This window comes from Salvelinus alpinus, chromosome 5, assembly GCF_045679555.1.
Source record: "Salvelinus alpinus chromosome 5, SLU_Salpinus.1, whole genome shotgun sequence".
Lineage (NCBI taxonomy): Eukaryota > Metazoa > Chordata > Actinopteri > Salmoniformes > Salmonidae > Salvelinus > Salvelinus alpinus.
Window position 1 is genome coordinate 13,542,084 of NC_092090.1, and position 15,362 is coordinate 13,557,445.

The 15,362-nt window shown below is 46.1% G+C and overlaps 1 protein-coding gene across 4 annotated transcripts in view; it reads left to right on the plus strand.

Annotated features, from left to right (window-relative positions):
- map2k5 (mitogen-activated protein kinase kinase 5) overlaps positions 1–14,547 on the plus strand; it is a 100,460-nt gene extending 85,913 nt beyond the window's left edge. For all 4 annotated transcript variants that reach the window (XM_071400667.1, XM_071400665.1, XM_071400666.1 and 1 more), the window contains one exon: positions 8,671–14,547. In XM_071400667.1, coding sequence (XP_071256768.1) covers positions 8,671–8,778 — 108 coding nt within the window. In that variant the 3' untranslated portion in view covers positions 8,779–14,547. The remainder of the gene's footprint in view (positions 1–8,670) is intronic.
- Positions 14,548–15,362: the final 815 nt, after the last annotated feature.

Sequence of the window (15,362 nt, forward strand, 5' to 3'; positions counted from 1 at the left end):
CTCTCTCTCTCTCTCTCTCTCTCTCTCTCTCTCTCTCTCTCTCTCTCTGTATCTCTCTCTCTGTATCTCGCTCTCTCTCTCTCTCTCTATCTCTCTCTCTCCCCCTCCCTTTCTCTCTCTCTCTCTCCCCTCTCTCTCTCCCTCTCTTAGAGAATGCATTGATCTCTGCTTAGTTTAGTTCTATCAGTTAGTTAGTTAGTAGGACATCCCATATTCAAACAGACAGTCAGACAGACAGTCAGACAACAACCAAACAGACTGTACATATCCCAGGACACCAGCATCACTAACAGCCACTAATGCTCATACCATAAAACCCCACAGCGGGAATGACGTCAATAAAAGCCATATCAATAATCAGAGGGAGCCGCGTCCCATCCTCATCCACCATCCATGCCAAGCTGATGAGCGAGCCCACGGAGGCATAATCGTAAAGAGACACAATTTGCCGTGTCTTCCACCGGCTCTCCTGGAGGAATAAGGCCGTGAAGATAATAACTATTAGTGAACGACGGCACTTTGTAGTGGGGATTCCAGCTGTGGCAGTCTGCATTAACATACAGATGGAATGTGTATATAGACTGTTAATATGTACACGGTGGTGGGGGGGGGGTGCGCGTGAGACAATCAGACCCTCGCCACAGAGGCACGCGGCCGTGACCTCATCTCGTGCCTCATCACGGAGAACGAAGGGCCTGAGGGGAGAGGGACACAAAACAGAGAGAGGAAGGGAGGAGAGAGAGAGGAAGGGAGGAGAGAGAGAGGAAGGGAGGAGAGAGAGGGAGGAAGGGAGGGAGGAGAGAGAGAGAAAGGGAGGAGAGAGAGAGAAAGGGAGGAGAGAGAGAAAGGGAGGAGAGAGAGAGAAAGGGAGGAGAGAGAGAGAAAGGGAGGAGAGAGAGAGAAAGGGAGGAGAGAGAGAGAAAGGGAGGGAGAGAGAGAGAAAGGGAGGGGAGAGAGAGAGAAAGGGAGGGGAGAGAGAGAGAAAGGGAGGGGAGAGAGAGAAAGGGAGGGGAGAGAGTGCGCGAAGGGAGGAGAGAGAGAGTGCGAAGGGAGGAGAGAGAGAGTGCGAAGGGAGGAGAGAGAGAGTGCGAAGGGAGGAGAGAGAGAGAAAGGGAGGAGAGAGAGAGAAAGGGAGAGAGAGAGGAGAGAGAGAGAAAGGGAGGAGAGAGAGAGGAAGGTAGGAGAGAGAGAGGAAGGTAGGAGAGAGAGAGGAAGGTAGGAGAGAGAGAGGAAGGTAGGAGAGAGAGAGGAAGGTAGGAGAGAGAGAGGAAGGTAGGAGAGAGAGAGGAAAGGAGGAGAGAGAGAGAGGAAGGGAGGAGAGAGAGGAAAGTAGGAGAGAGAGAGGAAGGGAGGAGGGAGAGAGAGGAAGGGAGGAGAGAGAGAGAGGAAGGGAGGAGAGAGAGAGGAAGGGAGGGGAGAGAGAGAGAGAGGAAGGGAGGGGAGAGAGAGAGAGAGGAAGGGAGGGAGAGAGAGGAGAGGAAGGGAGGAGAGAGAGAGCGCGAAGGGAGGAGAGAGAGAGAGCGCGAAGGGAGGAGAGAGAGAGCGCGAAGGGAGGAGAGAGAGAGAAAGGAAGGAGAGAGAGAGGAAGGGAGGAGAGAGAGAGCGCGAAGAGAGGAAGGGAGGAGAGAGAGAAAGGAAGGGAGGAGAGAGAAAGGGAGGAGAGAGAGAGAAAGGGAGAGAGAAAGGGAGGAGAGAGAGAGAGAAAGGGAGGAGAGAGAGAGGAAGGTAGGAGAGAGAGAGGAAGGTAGGAGAGAGAGGAAGGTAGGAGAGAGAGGAAGGTAGGAGAGAGAGAGGAAGGTAGGAGAGAGAGAGGAAGGTAGGAGAGAGAGAGGAAGGTAGGAGAGAGAGAGGAAGGTAGGAGAGAGAGAGGAAAGTAGGAGAGAGAGAGAGGAAGGGAGGAGAGAGAGGAAAGTAGGAGAGAGAGAGGAAGGGAGGAGGGAGAGAGAGGAAGGGAGGAGAGAGAGAGAGGAAGGGAGGAGAGAGAGAGAGGAAGGGAGAAGAGAGAGGAAGGGAGGGGAGAGAGAGAGAGAGGAAGGGAGGGGAGAGAGAGAGCGAAGGGAGGAGAGAGAGAGAGCGCGAAGGGAGGAGAGAGAGAGAGCGCGAAGGGAGGAGAGAGAGAGAGCGCGAAGGGAGGAGAGAGAGAGAGCGCGAAGGGAGGAGAGAGAGAGAAAGGAAGGAGAGAGAGGAAGGGAGGAGAGAGAGAGCGCGAAGAGAGGAAGGGAGGAGAGAGAGAAAGGAAGGGAGGAGAGAGAAAGGAAGGGAGGAGAGAGAGAGAGAGCGCGAAGAGAGAGGAAGGGAGGAGAGAGAGAGAAAGGGAGGAAGGGAGGAGAGAGAGAGCGCGAAGAGAGAGAGGAAGGGAGGAGAGAGAGAGCGGGAAGAGAGAGAGGAAGGGAGGAGAGAGAGAGAGAGCGCGAAGGGAGGAGAGAGAGAGAGCGAAGAGAGAGAGGAAGGGAGGAGAGAGAGAGCGGGAAGAGAGAGAGAGACTTGTTGCTGTTTTGCTGGACACAGATTAATAAAACGAGTCCTGGAATAAAAAGCATTCTAGTAGGGTTACTCCATTTAAAGTGCTTTTCAGTCTGATCTAGTCTTAATCTGTGTCTGGGAAACCGGCCTTCGTGTTATAACAAGTCGTAATAACGGCTGACTTTAAGTCCAGGTGTCCACAGCTGATATGTTTCATAGCTAAACTGAGCTAACTGGCCAACCCAGAACTAGAAGACATAACATTTCTGAAAGAGAAAGAACCTGTTCAAATGACGATTCAACAATATTCCTCTGTTGTTATCAGGTCAACATCAGGGCAGAGGGTCTGTCAACCGGTAAAGTGTGTGTGTGTGTGTGTGTGTGTGTGTGTGTGTGTGTGTGTGTGTGTGTGTGTGTGTGTGTGTGTGTGTGTGTGGTGTGTGAAGGTCCCTCTTTGTAAATAATGTCTTCACAACTTGCATCACAACAGCTATGTCTGTCAGGAAAGTGCCAGTGTGTTCTCCTTCCACTGATGCATCTTTCATTAGGAGGACATTACCTCATGAGATCCTATCAAGGTGTTCATAATCCCATGACATACTGGGCCAGACACTGAGGACTTTCCAGTGGCTTTCTCCCAGGAAATTACCAGGGCTCCACCATGCTCTAGTCTAGTGTCGTCTGACCTGGTAGTAATACTTCTGAAATACATCTTTCCTTCCTCCCTGCAATGAATGCCTGTCTCTCTGTGTGTCTGTCTCTCTCTCTCTCTCTCTCTCGTTTTTGTAAAGAGCTGTTGTAACGCTGTAAGGGGCCTCTGTACTCACCCTTTCCATTTTGAGGTGTGTGTGTGTCTGATCCACCCCCTCCCACCATCCCCTTGTCTCTGATTGTGACTTGATTGACATCTCTTCTTCTCCTCTATTCCCCACCGGAGGGCCCTCATTGTCAACGAGCCTTTTAGCACCTTTGTCCCTAACGCAACCCCCCCCCCCCCGGCTCCTTCAACCCCCCCGGCCCCGTTCAAACCCCCCTACCCAGAGGTGCCAGATGAGCCCCCTGGTCTGTGACAAAAGGGGCCGTGCGTGTGTGTTGTGTGTGTCGAGTCTTAGACAGTCCCCAACTCCATCAAGGACCCTGACCGCCTCCACTTGCCAAAACCTTGCAGACACCCCCATGTAAAAATGACTGTTGAGTGTAGTAATCTGAGTGTGTGTTTGGGGGGGTTGGAAGGTGCGGCAGGGGCTGTTAAGGGTGTAAAGAGGTGGAAGGGTTCAGCACTCCTGTGGTGCCCCAGAAGAGAGAGAGAACTGAGATTTAAAGTCCCATCCTTCACGCCGCGTCACCACTGGGACCCGTGCGTGTGACAGGATTTTAAAAGGACTCCAGTCTCCTCCACTTGTTTACACATTAGCAAGATGGAAGGTTTTCTCAGCGTCTCAGACATTTCTGTGTCGACACTTTAACACCGGGGCCGTTCTTATCACATTTGACCCCTAGGGCCTCACACTGAACATAGTAAGGCTTCTTACTCAGGAAGACTACACAAAGTGAAATAGGAGAATTTAGAACATTCTGGATTTGGGGGAGTGGGCTGTGTTTACCAGTTGAGCATAACCATGCAAACATATTTTATATAATGCTAACTTCTTGTTCATAATTCTAATTCTTAAAAGCCTAATGGCAGCTGTTTTTACTCTCTGTGTCATAGAATTTAAACCGTTCCAGGCTTGTCAAATCATCATACTGCTGCCCAGAGAATATTCCCTGAGTCTCATTTTCCTCATCATGACAAGAAAGTCCGTGTTTAATAACTACAAGCGTACAAGTTAGTGTAGCCAGCTCCCTTTCAGCATAGGCTCTAGGTAGATATGGTATTTAGCCATCTCTACGGGTGCCGTTTGGCCCATGTAACGCATCTCTCTTTTAAGTTGATGTACTGGAGTAACGGATCATCTCATATAGAATCCATCTCTCTCACACACACACACACACACACACACACACACACACACACACACACACACACACACACACACACACACACACACACACACACACACTTCGTGGAAGTACTGGAGTAAAATGTCACCTCAAGGAGCCCTCGTCATACACACACACCTCCCTCGTCTGCCAGTCAGTTTCCTTGTGGGAGCTGGAGATTAGCATGCAAATCTGTAAAGACCTAGTTACTCTTCTGACCTTTCAACCTTTCTCTCTGTCTGTCTTCCTCTCTCTCTTTCCCTCCCCACCCCTCTCACACACACACACACTCATCCACTGCGTCGCGTTCCTCCAACAACGTCTAATGAGGTGATGACCAGCCACATGTTATAATTGCTTCCGACTCCGTTTAATTTTCCAAGCTTATTAATCATATGTAGAAGTTATTTAAAATTGCATAAATTAATCTTCGATTAAAAAGCCTATCAAAGAACTCCAAACAATTAAAGAGTAAGGTAGAATTTCCCCTGGGATTTGTGGCAGTTTTATTTGAACGGCCCATTCAGGTGATTATCCCACTTTGATGCGCTGAGACTGTGATTAATGTAGTGGTACTTTTGAAATGAGTTTTCTCCCTCTATCCTCCACGCGGCTCGTTGGCAAGGTAAAGCTGTAGCACCTTAAATGACCTAACTAAAGAGTATTTATTCCATTTGACTCTTAATAACGTCCTCCTGCTTTTCGGCTTAATTCTGGTGGCAGGTGTTTTAATTAATGGCGGGTCGCGTGGCCCTGACGTGTGTGTGTGTGTGTGTGTGTGTGTGTGTGTGTGTGTGTGTGTGTGTGTGTGTGTGTGTGTGTGTGTGTGTGTGTGTGTGTGTGTGTGTGTGTGTGTGTGTGTGTGTGTGTGTGTGTGTGTGTGTGTGACATTTAGAAAAGCTTTATTGTCCACGCATAGTGGAGATTTAGCTGGCCTTGAAAAAACATGGTGCGCGTGTGTTAATTTTAGCCTGAATATGACACCATCTCAACTGGGATTCCAATAATAACTTTGTCCGAGTTAGTGGGTTTTCTCCATGTCTGTCTTTAAACTGGGTGTGTGTGCGTACGTCTGTGTGTATTTGTCTATGAGGTATTAAAAGGGCAGAAGCCAAGCCCCCCCCCTTCATTCAGGTCAGATTCCATCAGACGTGGCCAGTCTGTTAGGGTTAGGGTTGAGAGCAGAGGTGGAGAGAGAGCAGGAGCTGGATATTAAAGACATTACTCTGGACCCCATCTCTCCCTCCCTTTACTCCCTCCATCTCCCCCCTCTCTCTCTCTCTGTACAGGCACAGTAATGATTGATGAGATGGGTACCCAGAACATTGGGGCATCCAAGAGCGTCCACTCCAGCTCTCTCTCTCTCACACACACTGATATGAGAGTAATTAACCTCAGTCTATCTTAGCCCCAGCTGCCCATTAGAAGGACACCAGGATTGATGGGGCTCTCCTAGTCCCTCAGACTCACTGGACACAGGACTGGACCGGCCCTGTCTGGACTGGACCGGCCCTGTCTGGACTGGACCGGCCCTGTCTGGACTGGACCGGCCCTGTCTGGACTGGACCGGCCCTGTCTGGACTGGACCGGCCCTGTCTGGACTGGACCGGCCCTGTCTGGACTGGACCGGCCCTGTCTGGAGTGGACCGGCCCTGTCTGGAGTGGACCGGCCCTGTCTGGAGTGGACCGGCCCTGTCTGGAGTGGATCTGAGCGGAACGGACCCGTCAGACTGGACTGCCAGTTATGCGTCTACCTTACGGGTCTTAGGGGTCTAACTTGGGATAAGGTTGCAGAACATTGCCTTTTAAACGTAAAATATCTGACAGAATCCAAACATATTGAAATATTGTATTTATACAAACTACACTTACATTACTGTATATAACACCTCAACGCCATCAAGTCCTTGTTCCAATGTTACCCTCTGTAATCTATCTTACATTCATTTTTTATTTGGCTAAATTCATTGTCCCCCACACAAGGTCCCTGGTCCTTATATCCCCTGTTCTTGGCCAGATTGGACTCTTATTAACACTGCGCTGTGTTTGTTAGTGCCTGTTAGTGAAGGTCCTGTGTCAGGGAAACCAGGGGTGACAAGTCCATTTAAAGAGCGGTGGCTTTGGTCGTTTATCTAATTGTCCCTCTACTCGACACACCGAATAAATGTAGCGGTCAGTCACCGTTGGCCCGTCTCCGTGACAACCCCCAACACTTTCACCCTTGACCCCTGTATGAACCGGCGGAGGTCATCGCTGACACATGGCTCTCCAGATGAGGTTGTATCAGTGCATGGTGCTCTTGTCACTGATGTGTCACACGTCATGTGACCTCTGTCACCATCTCCACAGTGCTAGTTGGACTATATGGTTAGGATTATATGCATTTGGTGTTTGTATGGTTTGAGCATTGGTTGATTGATTATGGGAAGCCTTGTGCTGGAGTCTTGGTGTAGCAGTTATTGTCCTGACTGAATGTGTCTCTCTGGTGACACCATAGTGCCACCCTGAACCTCAACACGTTGGCCCCTCAGGTGTGCGTGCTTAGTCCCCTCCTGTACTCCCTGTTCACCCACGAATGTATGGCCTCTCACGACTCCCAACACCATCATTAAGTTTGCAAATGGAACGACGGTGGTAGGCCTGATCAACGACAACGATGAGACAGCCTATAGGGAGGAGGTCAGAGACCTGGCAGTGTGGTGCCAGGACAACAACCTCTCCCTCAACGTCAGCAAGACAAAGGAGCTGATTGTGGACTACAGGAAATGGGGCCGAGCACGCCCCCATCCACATCGACCGGGCTGCAGGGGTGCGGGTCGAGAGCTGCAAGTTCCTCGGTGTCCACATCGCTAAGGATCATGGTCCACACACACCAACAGTCATGAAGAGGGCACAACAACGCCTCTTCCCCCTCAGGAGGCTGAAAAGATTTGGCATGGGCCCTCAGATCCTCAAAAAGTTCTACAGCTGCACCATTGAGAGCATCTTGACTGGCTGCATCACCGCTTGGTATGGCATCTGCTTGGCATCCGACTCCAAGGCACTACAGAGGGTACTGCGTACGGCCCAGTACATAACTGTGATCGAGCTCCCTGCCATTGTTATACTCCAGCCACTCCTTGTTATTAAGTATCTATACTGAAAAATATATAAACGTAACAATTTCAAAGATTTTACTGAGTTACAGTTCATAGAAGGAAATCAGTCAATTCAAATAAATTCATTAGGCCCTAATCTATGGATTTCACATGATTGGGAATGCAGATATGCATCTGTTGGTCACAGATACCTTAAAAAAAGGTAGGGGCGTGGATCAGAAAACCAGTCAGTATCTGGTGTGACCACCATTTGCCTCATGCAGCGTGACACAGCTCCTTCGCATAGAGTTGATCAGGCTGTTGATTGTGGCCTGTGGAATGTTGTCCCAGTCCTCTTCAATGGCTGTGTGAAGTTGCTGGATATTGGTGGGAACTGGAACACGCTGTCGTACACATCAATCCATCCCAAACATGCTCAATGGGTGACATGTCTGGTGAGCATGCAGACCATGGAAGAACTGGGACATTTTCAGCTTCCAGGAATTGTGGACAGATCCTTGTGACATGGAGTCATGCATTACCATGCTGAAACATGAGATGATGGCAGCGAATGAATAGCACGACAATGGGCTTCGGGATTTCATCACGGTATCTCTGTGCATTCTAATTGTTAGCGATAAAATGGAATTGTGTTCGTTGCCCGTAGCTTATGCCTGCCCATACCATAACCCCACCGCCACCATGGGACACTTTGTTCACAACGTTGACATCAGCAAACCTCTCACCGACACAACGCCATAATTGTAGTCTGCGGTTGAGGTCGGTACGACGTACTGCCAAATTTTCTAAAATGATTTTGTAGGTGGCTTATGGTAGAGAAATTAACATTCAATTCTCTGGTAACAGCTCTGGTGGACGCTCCCGCTCGTCAATTCTGACTGTCCTTGAAAATAATTTAAACAAAAATCCTAAAGGAGATCGGAACTGATCTCCTTTCTAAGAGGAAAATAAATAGATTATTTTTAGTTCAGTGTGTTTTTATTGACCAATGTGGTAATTTTCCCAGATGTTCTGAGAGATTGGCTTTTCCATTGGTCGTGACCTATGTACAGTATACTCTAATCACTGGATCCATACCTGAGACACTATTAATCTCTCTCCATCTCTCTACCTTCTCTGTCTGCAGGACCATGCCTTCATCCTGCTCTACGATGATGGCAATGCGGAGGTGGTGTCCATGTGGGTGTGTCGCTGCCTAGAGGAGAGGAGAGCCCAGGCTCAGGGACAGATGTGACCCCGTAAACACAGGAGACCACAGAGAAGTTAGGGGTCAAGGGTATTATGTAGGGCCAGGATGATACCGGTATCTCTATACTCGTTAATATCGTGGCAAAGAAACAAAACACAAAGCGCTTTTTAACTTCGTTAGGACACAGCCCTAATGTTGAAAACAAACGTCATTATATTTTCATCCAGAGTCACATTTATTTATTTTCTATCTATAGCTCACAATATTTTACATACAGCAGGTGTTTAAAGGACTAACGAGTTTGGTCTGCTTTGTGTTTTCATTTTTGCCATAGAAACAATATTGCGATACTTGTATCGTCCCGGCCCTAATATCATGCCCCAATCTGTCTGGACTTTGACCATTCGTGAACCCCAGGAGTGGACAGTAAATATCAAAGACACGGCTTCTAAAACGTATTGAAGACGTCCATGGTGTAAAGAGGGCGCCTGTACGTCCAACTTCAGTAAGCCAAGAGGATACTGTATCTTTACAACTGAACGTTAGTTGCAAGTGGAACTTTGTTATCTGGGCCCTTAGCACGTTGACTGATGTCTTGATGGTGTATCCTGGTGACTCTTACACTCCAAACCTGGCTCTGTGTTGACGCTGCTTTATCAATGAATTTACAATTGAGTGGGACTTATTCCGTGACTGTTTGCCTACTTAGTTATTTCTAACTCAGAGAGACTTTAGACAGAATGTCAGAGTAAGTGATCAACGATGAGATGGGACTTGAAAACCCAAATGGCTTTACAATAACAAAGAAGTGCTATTTTCCAGGATGACGCTCAGATAACCTGTTACGCTTTATTGTTGGCAGCTTTCTAGTGAATGTCGAGGTGTGTATGGCAGTAACCCATGTGTGTGCCTAATGTTTTTACAATGACGTTTCTTTGACATTACTTTACCTCATCGAGATACACTATATATACAAAAGTATGTGGACACCACTTCAAATGAGTGGAATTGGCCATTTCAGCCACACCCGTTGCAGACAGGTGTAGAAAATCGAGCACACAGCCATGCCATCTCCATATATAAACATTGGCAATAGAATGGCATTACAGAAGAGCTCAGTGAATTTCAACGTGGCACCGTCATAGGATGCCACCTTTCCAACAAGGCAGTTCGTCATATTTCTGCCCTGCTAGAGCTGCTCCGGTCATCTGTAAGTGCTGTTATTGTGAAGTGGAAATGTCTAGGAGCAACAACGGCTCAGCAGCAAAGTGGTAGGCAACACAAGTTCACAAAATGGGACCGCCAAGTGCTGAAGCGCGTAGTGTAAAAATCGTCTGTCCTCGGTTGCAACACTCCCTACCGAGTTCCAAACTGCCTCTGGAAGCAACATCAGCACAATAACTGTCTGTCGCAAGCTTCATGAAATTGGTTTCCATGGCCAAGCAGCCATACACAAGCGTCGGCTGGTGTAGTGTAAAGCTCGCCGCCATTGGACTCTGGAGCAGTGGAAACGCGTTCTCTGGAGTGATGAATCACACTTCACCATCTGGCAGTCCGACAGACAAATCTGGGTTTGGCGGATGCCAGGAGAACGCTACCTGCCCCAATGCATAGGGTCAACTGTAAAGTTTGGTGGAGGAATAATGGTATGGGGCTGTTTTTCATGGTTCGGGCAATGCCCCTTAGTTCCAGTGAATCTTAACGCTACAGAATACAATGACATTCTAGACGATTCTGTACTTCCAACTTTGTGGCAACAGTTTGGGGAAGGCCCTTTCCTGTTTCAACATGACAATGTCCCGTGCACAAAGCGAGGTCCATACAGAAATGGTTTGTCGAGATCATGTGGAAGAACTTGACTAGCCTGCACAAAGCCCTGACCTCAACGAACACCTTTGGGATAAATTGGAACGCCGACTGCGAGCCAGGCCTAAATCGCCCAATAGTCCCCACAGCAATGTTCCAACATCGAGTGGAAAGCCTTCCCAGAAGAGTGGAGGCTGTTGTTATAGCAGCAAAAGGGGGACCAACTCCATATTAATGTCCATGATTTTGGAATGAGATGTTCGACAAGCAGGTGTCCACATACTTTTGGTCGTGTAGTGTATAATGGCCTCAGTAGTAGTAGTAGTGATACAGGGCGACCATTTTGCTCACATATGTGTCTAAATATTTTGCTGTGTGAAAATCATCTAGATAATTGTTGCAATGATTGCTTCACTGTACCGCAGCCCCTAAGTGCCATGGAGAATACACTGAGCGCAGATTCATGACAGTCATGCTTGCACCATTACTACAAAGAAAATGGCTTGTTACTTCAAATATTTTTTATTGTGCTCTTAAATTCCCTTGTGTGCTGCAAAATGTTTCAACTTTGGTGCACACGTGCTCCTTGTCACGTGTGCACCAAAGGTCACCGTAGAGCCCTGTAGTAGTAGTAATAATAGTAGTAATAGTAGTAATAATAGTAGTAGTAGTAGTAGCAGTAGCAGCAGTAGCAGTAGCAGTAGCAGTAGTAGTAGTAGTAGTAGTAGTAGAAGCACTGCTTGGGGATCCTAACCTTTACCAGGCCACATTGTGGGGAATCTTTAACCACTCAGTGCCATGGAGTTCTATTCTTCCAAACCTGTTAATGATGAAACACAAACAAACTTCACAACAACCAAACAGCTTTGAGAAAAGTCTTAAAGTACCTTCCATTTTGTATTTATGTTAATTGAGACGAGCATCGGATTTTTGTTGATGATTCCATTAACCCACCACCTGTATAACCATACTTATATTATCCCTCAAACATACTCCTTAACGTGGAACTGACAGCATTTTAACTACTTTGCAGATATGAAACAGACAATCATATCAGTAAAAAATATACAATTCCCAGTTTATGCTACAAAACCAACTTGTCAGAGGTTTTAAAAATAGGTTATATTTGACAAGAAAATCCATGACGTACAGTAAGGCATTGTCAGAATAAATGGATATAGTTCAATGCATGATTAATATAGTCCCAAAAAATTGCTATCAGGTTGTAAATCACAGCTGGCCTGGTACACTGTTTGCTGCCTCCACCCAATTCGGGATTGCTTGGTTTGTTTCAATGACTCAATATTTTGGACAAAAACAGCTGGGAATGTCAATATATTCAAACTAGCAAGGGCAGTGATCACAAGTCAGTCATGATGTGGCTAATAGGCTAGCATATCTATTTATTTAGCAAGGTAAAAACACAGAGCCAAACGTTAGCTAGCTAGCTTCTGGGAGGTATTGGGAGAATGTCAAGTCATTGGGTGAGTGAGTGACCGACTTTTTCCCCTCAGTTTTTTGGTGGCTAGAGATGCAGGTGTCATTTGGTTAGCTAGCAAGAAATGTGAATCGCTTTGCTAGCTAGCCATGTTGAGCTAGCTATGCTGACTGTTATCCAGTTAGCATATATCTTGCATTCGTAAATTCATTCTGGCTATCTACTCCGATTTCAGAGCACTCTCGTCTGAGTGTGCCAGGGCGCAGAACAACTGATGAATTTACGAACGTGTAACACCAGCTGAATATGACCGTGTCAGTAAACGTAAGCAAAACACGTAATTCAATTGTTGCCAGCAGCACAGTTGGTCACTAACTCTCTAGATAACATGAAAACAGCCTAACCAGCTTTGCTAGGGTGCGTAAGATGGTCAGCGTGAGATGTTCTCTCATTTGTGTCGAAGTAGAGATAGCTTGGGTGCTTGACTGCGGTAGAGGAACGCTGGGATCAACCCTCCTCCTCGGCCGGAGCGTCCAGAGCGCACACTGCACTTAACGCTCGGAATTTACAGACAATCTGACAACGCTCCAAATGTATGAATGCAGAGTGCACCAACACACGGGAAGCAATTTACAAACGCACCCTTAGTTGTCAATCAAATGTATTTGGCATCGATCAAATGGACAGGCAGGCAAATTCCCATTCAGTTGTCAAAACCTGGGTTGGGACAAGCATGCAGGCAGGCTGCAGAACAGTGAGCAGGCTACTATTCCCTTTTGTTTATCAGTGCAATTATGACTGCCAACTAGCTGAAATCATTTGAGAGGGTTTATCTAATGATCCCTCATTAGATTTTAGCTCATCTCGCTCTGGCTAGCATTAGTTGTTGATCTTGTTGTTGATGTGCATAACTGAGGTAGAGAGACTACCTTTTTCATGGTTGTTTGATCAATGACTGTAAAGTTCCCAAATGTAAGAAGACTCCTGTGGTATGTACATACATTTATTTGCAGAAATAAATGCAGGTGTATTTTGTGGCTTTTGGCGAATGCGTTCTAATGAGCTAAAGTCGCGCTGTTGCTACTGCCTGTAAACACACACACACACAGTCCAGTTCAAAGTGAATGATGGCAGGTCCTACTGCCTGTAAACACACAGTCCAGTTCAAAGTAAATGATGGCAGGTCCTACTGCCTGTAAACACACAGTCCAGTTCAAAGTAAATGATGGCAGGTCCTACTGCCTGTAAACACACAGTCCAGTTCAAAGTAAATGATGGCAGGGCCCTGTGACAAATTGCTTATTTGCATAAAGGCCTACTGTAGCTGTGATTGGCGCACCAGTCTGTGTAGACTCCGGTCCTGGACGAGACAGGTGTTTTTAATAGGTTTTATTTACTGCAGTGTCTACTCATTGTCCAAACACACAGACACTTTCCCATTCTATATTGCTATAGAATTTTCACAAATGCCTTACTCTACGTCATTCCCAAACATTCTATACAAATGTGAAAATTACCATATCTAAGTGCTCGCTTGCCAGAAAATGTTAAAAAAAATAAAAATAAAAATTGATATAAAAAAATGGTGTAATTGTTCCTGGGGGTGTATATGAACAGGACTTTAATAAGATTTCATGTTGTTAAAATGCTGTCAGCTCCACTTTAATGCCTAGGTTGCTTGGTGCAGACGGTATTGCATTTTCTTAATGAATATTTCAATAGAGAAACCCATGACCAGTTGTGTGTGTGTGTGAGGGGATTATATTTAAAGAGAAATCAGTTAAAGGAGTCATTCACAGTTCAGAACAATCAGCTTTTACTCCTGTTTTATTTTACATGGTACACTGGAAACATTTGCTTCACTTTGTTCTCCAAATGATTCCCGGCAATGAGAGGTTTGGCAGCACTCTCCAGTGCTTTAATAGATGGTTCTGTATTAAGCGTCTCAGAGAAGGAGTGCTGATTTAAAACCCGTTTTGCCTTTTAGATCCCAACGGTAAGATTACATGGACTGGGGGGGGGGGACCTGATCCTAGATCAGCACTCCAACTCTGAGACCCTTGACACATACAGACCCAGATTTTTTTTTTAAGCCATCTGGTATGCAGAGACTCTGTTAGACACTGTAGTGACAACCTTTCATACAGTTGTCTCAGACTTTGCCGTAATGTGATTTAAGTGGCCTTCTGTGAACACCCAGTCTGAGTATGCCAGTTGAAATGGTTTAATGTGTTGTTGTGCAATGTGATATGTAAATTCACCATTCATTCATTTGATCAGGGGAAGAGAGTGCAATAATATAACCGCATCAACAATAACAAAAATCTTAATGTCCTTGTATTGTACGACCAATAATGTATTCTCTCTTCAATGAAAGATTGCCCAGTGTTTTTTGCAATAACCATGAGCGTTTTAAAATATAAGCTGTACCCAGTCACCCATGACCATGAAAGTATTCTATGTCAAAACTAGCTGTAGCAAATTGGATGCCTTTTGAGTTTGAATTGGTTCGTGAACTGGATTAATTGTTGAATGAGACATGGATTAAAGTGATTCACTTTTGATAATAACAATTTAGTTGTGTGTTTTTTTTTGTAAGATGACCTTATTATGTCCTTTAAAGTTCAGTCTGTATTTCAGTTTGGGTTTTTATTTGGAAATTCTAGATTTTTTTTTTCTTTCTGTAAATCTAAACCACAGAAGGAGTTCACATCTCAGGGTGACTCCAGGATAAAACAAAAGTTTATGTATTTTCCCCTCTGAGTCAGATTTTTAACCCTGGGCATTTCAACACTACTAAGGACCAGTGTTTTTTGTTTTTGCACCGGGTTGAGACAGATGCCCTTGGGTGAAAATGCCAATAAAAAACGTTGAGCACAGCCTGAAGTGAGGGCGTCTTTGCCTGCAAAGACAGAACGTTGGCAGAGTAGTTTTGCCATCCCCCTGCTGGTTTTGGTCTGTACCTGTGGAACTAAGAATATTAGGAACACTGCCCTGCAAAGGGGTACTGTTCTTGAGACGTTAAACCACGTTCAACCAGGTGTGTGGAGACTCAAGCTAGCTGTTAGCTAGCCACTTATCAACTTCATCATCTGCATCCCCATTACAACATAAGGCCACAGGAAAGTGTTTGCATATTGTCAATAATTAGTCTAGCACAGTGGTTCCCAAACTGTGGGTCAGGACCCACTTTGGGTCGAGGCAGGGGTCCAGGTGGGTTGCGGAATTGCATTTTTTGTGTATTCCACAAATACATTTTTGTGATAGAAAAATGTTTTAAGTGTAAATTTAAACCACTAAAACTAACTAGAACATATGCAGAAAAGATAATGGACTATATATTTTAAAATTATAGCCTATGGCCTTTGAGAACTTACAATCAACA